The sequence below is a fragment of the Pinus tabuliformis genome, chromosome 2_2, assembly GCF_031772625.1.
Source record: "Pinus tabuliformis cultivar Carrire ecotype Pingquan chromosome 2_2, CPIR1, whole genome shotgun sequence".
Classification (NCBI taxonomy): Eukaryota; Viridiplantae; Streptophyta; class Pinopsida; order Pinales; family Pinaceae; genus Pinus; species Pinus tabuliformis.
The window spans coordinates 467,915,603-467,922,139 of NC_142300.1; the positions used below are offsets into that span (position 1 = coordinate 467,915,603).

At 33.9% G+C, this 6,537-nt stretch overlaps 1 protein-coding gene across 3 annotated transcripts; it reads right to left on the reverse strand.

Moving 5' to 3' along the window:
* Window positions 1–1,779: 1,779 nt before the first annotated feature.
* Window positions 1,780–3,816, reverse strand: LOC149193347 (uncharacterized). Of its 3 annotated transcripts, XR_016254940.1 has the most exons (5): window positions 3,453–3,816; window positions 3,203–3,343; window positions 2,800–2,838; window positions 2,084–2,249; window positions 1,780–1,938 (listed from the first exon to the last, which is right to left on the reverse strand). XR_016254940.1 is itself a non-coding variant. In XM_089406586.1 (4 exons), the coding sequence occupies exons 1-3, from the start codon at window positions 3,647–3,649 to the stop codon at window positions 2,805–2,807; spliced, it is 372 nt and encodes a 123-aa protein (XP_089262712.1). In that variant the 5' UTR covers window positions 3,650–3,816; the 3' UTR covers window positions 2,258–2,690; window positions 2,800–2,804. The 3 variants fall into 3 exon arrangements, 2 of the variants coding, with proteins under 2 accessions (XP_089262712.1, XP_089262711.1); XM_089406586.1 differs by lacking the exons at window positions 1,780–1,938; window positions 2,084–2,249 and adding an exon at window positions 2,258–2,690; XM_089406585.1 differs by lacking the exons at window positions 1,780–1,938; window positions 2,084–2,249; window positions 2,800–2,838 and having other exon boundaries at window positions 2,930–3,343.
* Between the last annotated feature and the right edge of the window lie 2,721 nt (window positions 3,817–6,537).

Sequence of the window (6,537 nt, forward strand, 5' to 3'; positions counted from 1 at the left end):
TAAAGCATGTATCTATTCTCAATACAACGATAAGTATATGCAATAAAACTACAAGCAGTGATATGGGATGCCGGGGGACCGCCATGCTTCCGAAGAGCATGGCCAACGCGTTCTCGATACTCAATTTGAGACGTAGCTGCGACATCCAAAGATGAAGGATATTTCCATAACAAACAAAGGAAGCTGCATCGCAGCGAGTCCCTGCCAAGTTACTTTTACAAGTTAGTGCTACTGCATTAAAGAGTTGCCCAGCAACAATGTACATGTAAGTGCCACTGCATTAAAGAGTTGCCCAGCAACAATGTACATGACATAGAGGAACGGGACTCTTTATAATTGCTTTAACAGGCTTTGGCAATCTTTATAATTGCTTTAACAGGCTTTGGCCTAGCTGTAGAGCTTCTGATACAAAGTTTTGGTTGTGCAAACAGTAATAGAGAGAGCAATAAGGTAAAGACACAGGAGTGGTTTCAATGCGTAATAGCCAAAAAGAGAGCTTCAGTATAAACGCATTCAGAAAATATCTCTTTGCTAAAGCAAGTTGAAATTATAAACTTTATGAAAAAACTATCTGAGAAATGATATGTGAGTACATGTTACAAACGCCAGAAGCGATTCTACAGTATATGCTAAAGAACGCTGCCAAAGGAGGAGCTTTTACATGAGTTGGGAGGGTTTCCTCTTTGAGTAGCCCACCTATGTGACAGCGAACAATCTTCAATAAGGAAAAGAAAGAAACAATTTAAAAATCTAAAGCCTTTTAGAAATAAGAGGCAAAGCTTTACAAAATTTGGGATTATGCTGATGAGGGTTTACGTTCCGGAAGTGGCCCTTGGAACATAGTGTTCCTTTCAACATCAGAAGTCCCTCGAACTATCCTTGTGCAGCGTAGGCGAAACGTTAAGCTCGGTACCAGACAGAAAGCCGTAAACCTCCTCCGCCATCGGATCACCTCATCAAGATCAACTAGCACAAAGCAAGACAGTTGTCACAAGCAGTGGGAACCAGTTGGCAGGTGCTTGCAGCCTCCTGGACCATTCTTATGTCGCGTGTCCCCGAGTACAAGAGCCAACTCGTCAAGGTCTGGGGGATAAACCACCGAAGGCCATGTCCGTATTAAAACATAATCTCAATGCCAACTTTGTAAACTGTGGAATATAAAATCACAAGATTTGCATATAAGAGTTGTCCGATTCTACGAGCTTAAATCATAACTGCATTTAACATTTCCGTAAGCTATGACGGGTCCTTTCTTGTTTAGATGTTACACAAATAATAGCAAATCCCTTTCCGATCATTACAATATATGGTCGACCTAATTTCAACCTGGCATATGACTTTATACCGGAACAAAAGACAAAACGAATCGCGTATCTTTTGATTTTATGTGGTATTAGTCACAATAATTAATTGCATTATCTTTGAAATGCAGCTTTAAAATAATCATTGTGGACTAACCGAATGCTTGAAAAGATTTAATCGTTCAAGCTAATTGAAATTGCATCGACTACAGTGTACTGTGTAAGATTGACGTTTTCTTGACTTCTGCGCACGTGGTCAGTAAGGGCTCCCGCAGAGATTACGAGCGAGAAGAAGAAAAGGAAGACGTAGAACCATCAAAATTTACAAATGCCGTGATTTACAAAAACCTTCATTGAAAAGACATAAAGCGAATTACAACACGCGGTTCGATTTTGCGTTCAATGTTTTCATTCACTCGAATCAGTTGAGCAGGTATGTTATAAGCATTTGCCCTATTCTTTTTACAGGAAACAGACACGTAAAGAAGAGGAGCGGTGACAAAATGACACATATCCCCTCGCTCCTCGACACGTTCAATTGCTCTGCGATAACGGATGGAGCGAGGCACAAAAAACTGCTCAAGCTGAGGTGATTTACTCTGACCGCCTACCGCGAACTGCACTGGATTCTCTACCCCTGTCCAAACAGCAGTATCAGCGAAACCTTAGTGATTTCTTCAACCTTAAGAGGGAGATAGATAAGTGACAGAGAAGCAAACAGCAGTATAGATGCGCATTTGCTGTCATATTATCTGCAGGTCAGTAAACTGGTAACTGCATACCTGTTCAATTAATAAAATTGCTTTCTGGTTGGGATGCTGTAGAGTTTATCTTGGATATGAATGTGCAATGAATTCACAAATTCACTTTGTTTTTTGTTTCTCGCTCTGTTTGTTTTCTAAGTAAACACCAGAATTAGCTGCAATGCATTTCCTGGCAATGCATTTCCTGTCAGAATAAACACATGCAATTAGGAATACGAACCATAATGCGAACTATGAAAATGATAATTAAAGTGTTATAACAGAACAATAAGTGACAAGTGTAGAAGAACAAATCTTCTGTGTTAATTAAGGTCAAAAATATTATGCATAGTAAAACCTAGTTCCTAAACTGAACTGTGAGTCAGACATCGTTCCAAAGGAAATTCCAAGTATGCAAGTTCTGGAATTAAAAAGAAAACATAGATGTTTTCAATTAATAAAAACAAGATAATAAGCACAGTAACTTGACTGTAGCTTGTGATTTCATTCCAATAAAGTTGCTGAGAGCCGATAAGAGCCTTGGAGAAAATCATCCAATTAAAAATAGGCTTCAGAACCCTGTAGATCAGATGCAGGAGTCGCAAGCAAGAATGTAGAGAATTATTTTGAACCCCATGTTTTGTACCTACCAGAAACCCAGAACTATGTGAATTGTAGCAATAATAATATTGCCGCAGTCATTCGATGAAAGGAAACAAAACAACTTGAACCATAACATGTAGGGGCATCATTACCTAAATCATTCGCTGAGATCCTGGGCGCTAATGACAAACCTGGCATTGGAGTTAAGAAAATAGATTAGAAATCGGTGAAAAGAGTTTAGCCAAGACCTTTCCAAAAGAACAGAAGGACTGAATAGAAACGTTACTAGCTCAAAAACGCTCACCTGGAATCATGAATATGACCTCGTACACAATAAAATGAATTAATCTACTGCGTTATGATTTTCTATTGCTTTGAATTTTTTCTGTCAATATGTTTTATAGTGAATATTAAATAATCAACGAGAATCGACAGCTATTACGACAAAAAGAATGTGCAGAAAATTCATATACAGATACGTGTTGTTGTATTTAACTGAATTTCCTTATACATGCTTTTCTGTTTCTGCAGTGTGCTTTGGAAAGAGTACTAAACCTGCGGCTAAGAGAAATTAGACGCCTCTGTAGGCGCAAATCTTCAATCAATTTCTGGTTAAGCCTCGCAGTACTTGTCATGGCGAATCCACAGAACAAAATTTCTTCACAGCTCGAAACTGAAAATATGAAGAAAATAAACCTGCACAGCAAAAAATCAACAATATACAGAGATCTCAATGTATGGAATTCATTGAAAAAAATAATAAATTTCCACGTACGAAATTGACGAAGAGACCCTGAGTCCTTACCAGGCAAAGACTTGGAGTCCACTTACAATGCGGCATCTTCGGAGCAGCAGCGTTCCTAACACGGACGAAGATGAACAGAACAGTTTCAATATGAACAGAACAGTTTCAATATTAGTTTGCCACCTGTATGCCATGCATAACCATGGCACTTGTTTTATTTTTTGTATATCTATGAGATCACGAATTAATGTTAACATTAAAACAACCCGTTGACGGTTAGCCGGAATGCAGCAGGCGTGTAAAACGAATTTAAGCTATGGTCGGGCCTCTTCCGCCTCGGGAAGAGGCCAAATAAGATGGCAAAAGTTAAGTTAGAAACAAAACTTTGGTTATCCGGCACAGCGCGTTAATCCAGCGTTTGAAAACTTTGGTTAAACTTTGTAATAACCAGCGTATAACAGAGATGGCAGGGGTGAAGTAATGCTAACTAGGGGTCATATCGATTACTATAGTCCCTGCCGGATGCCAGATGGCAGGGACTAAAAAAGGACAAAAATATGGATCTCTCACAAATGACAACATAACTCATATTTAGAATATCATACTTGGGCATCGTTTGGATCTTCTCGAAAGTAATTTATAGCGGATTAGTGCAGCAGATCGTTGGCTTCCAGACATTAAAATGCGCGTATTCTTTCACAAATGACAACGTAACTCATATTTAGGATATCATAGCGGATTAGTGCAGCAGATAGTTGGCTTCTAAACATGAAAATGCGCGTATTCTTGTCTAAGGGGTACATGATTTGAGAACATGAGATGGTTTAGTGCATAGTTACCAAATTCCAATTCGAATTTGATTCGATACGGACAAAAATTGACCCTTTAAAATTCAATACTGAAAAAATTCGACATTATAGATATTACAAATATTTAATTTTTTTTTTAATATTTGATTTTTTTTTTTTTACTTTTTCCTAAGTCTTATTCATTGTAAAATGAATTTTGTCATTTTATAATTTTTTGTAATATAGAAGTTACCCTGTTTCTATTTTTTTGTATAAAAGTTGTGGATTTGGAAGCTTACCATTTTATATCTTTTATAATAATGAATTTTGCCATTTTATAATTTTTTGTAATATAGAAGTTACTGCTTTTCTATTTTTTTTTTTATAAAAGTTATGGATTTGAAAGTTTATCATTTTATATGATTTATAATTTTTTCTGATATTGATTTACCTTTTTTCTATTTTTTTTTAATAGGAGTTATCCATATAACACTTAAATTTGATTTACCTTTTTCTATTTTTTTTATAGGAGTTATCCATATAACACTTAAATTTGTCAGTTATGTAATTTTTTCCAATATAGAAGTTATGATTTTTATTTTTTATAAGAGTTACCAATTTGCAAAGAATTTACTATTTTATAATTATTTTTAAGAGAGAAGTTATCTTTTTTTTGCAATTTGTCATTATATAGAAATCACTAACTAGTTATTTATTTAAATTTCTCAATTTATAATTTTTTCAAATATAAAAATTAGGTTTTTTGTTTTTATAAAAGAGGTACCAATTTGCAACCAATTCATTATTTCATAATTTTTGTTAAGATAGAAGTTATATTTCTTTTAATTGCAATTATATAGAAATTACTAACTCACCTCTCATTTAAAACAATGAGTCACATGCTGCCTCCTAATTATATATCGGAACTAATTATATTATTTAATGTCAATGACAATATTGATTCATTTTTAATTAAATCAATTATTTAATAAAAATTTTACATTTTAGTATTAGTAATTTATTTTAGATTATACCATATTCTTTTATAAAACAATGTGTAAATAATATATAATAAAATACCAAAATCAAACTAAAATTAAAATAATCAATTTTCTAACCAAATTTCTAACTATATTAGAAATTAGATAAATTTTTTTTTTTTTTAATATAAAAATTATTATTTTTATTTTTATTTTTTATAAAAATTATTGTTTTAAAGCTAAAAAATTGTTGCATTATTTTTATAAAATTTCAATTCTCAAATTTCAAAAGGCTGCATTATTTTATAAAATGTATTTGAAAAACTCGATTTATTTCTTCTGTGATTTTATTAGGGGTGATTTGTCAGCGTTCCTATCCATGGTTACACAAAGCCCGAGCTTCATTATTCTACACAGCCACATTGTTCGTCAACTCAACAGGAGCAGCACAGTACACGTTGGACTGGACGTGAACGGTTAGAAAGCTTTTACCAAAATCGTTCACCGCTGACTTGTACCGAATTGGAAACTAAGGAATTATTCGTCGTACCGAACCGAGTTAGCGAATTTCCGAATTCTTTTTGCCGGTACGGCCGAACTTGGTAACTATGGTTTAGCCTATGCAGCAAGCTATGTGATCCAACAACAATAATAAATAGCAATGAATTTGTATACAATAATAAATAGCAATGAATTTGTATACATTAATAGTGATCTAAAATATTGCTGCCACGTCCAAAAATCACGCACCTGATATGGCAGAATGGCAGCAGATGATCAGCTGCAACTAGAAATTTCTTCAGAATAGCGATGGAAATTCGCGTATATTAAATGCAGAGCTGTAAAACCATTCACATGCAAGGCCGTAGAGAAGCACTAACGTCTCGTGAAGATGAGAGAGTGTTCTGGATCTTTAAGAAAAAAACAAAACTATGCATCTTTGTTAAATAGGCAAAAGTATTTCATACTTGTATTTGAAAGACGATAAATATTTTAGTAAACAGGCAAAATAATTAATATTTAAAATAGGAGGTAGGCTTGTTAAGCTTTTCATTTTGATTTTTCTTGTTATTTTTATATTGATTCTTCTTTTATTTAATTCGTCCTATTCTAACCGAACCGAATTTGTAACATTTTGTATATACATTTTTCCCAATTCAATAATCTTATTCCATTTTTAACTTAACGATATCATATTTTTCATACAATATTTTGAACTTGAAATAAATCAAATTATAAATTACAGTTAATTAATTTTTTTTTTCAACCTAAAGCAGAATATTCCGGGATGGTCAACCCAAGAAAACAATAACTATGATGACGGAAGGGATGGCTATATAATTATGTTGACATATAATTATTATATTTGTTAAATTA

Coding starts and splice junctions, on each gene's coding strand:
- LOC149193347 (XM_089406585.1), bottom strand. CDS start 3,649: ATGTTAACATTAATTCGTGATCTCATAGATATACAAAAAATAAAACAA. Junction 3,344..3,452: donor GGACTCCAAGTCTTTGCCTG/GTAAGGACTCAG, acceptor TTTGCTGTGCAG/GTTTATTTTCTTCATATTTT.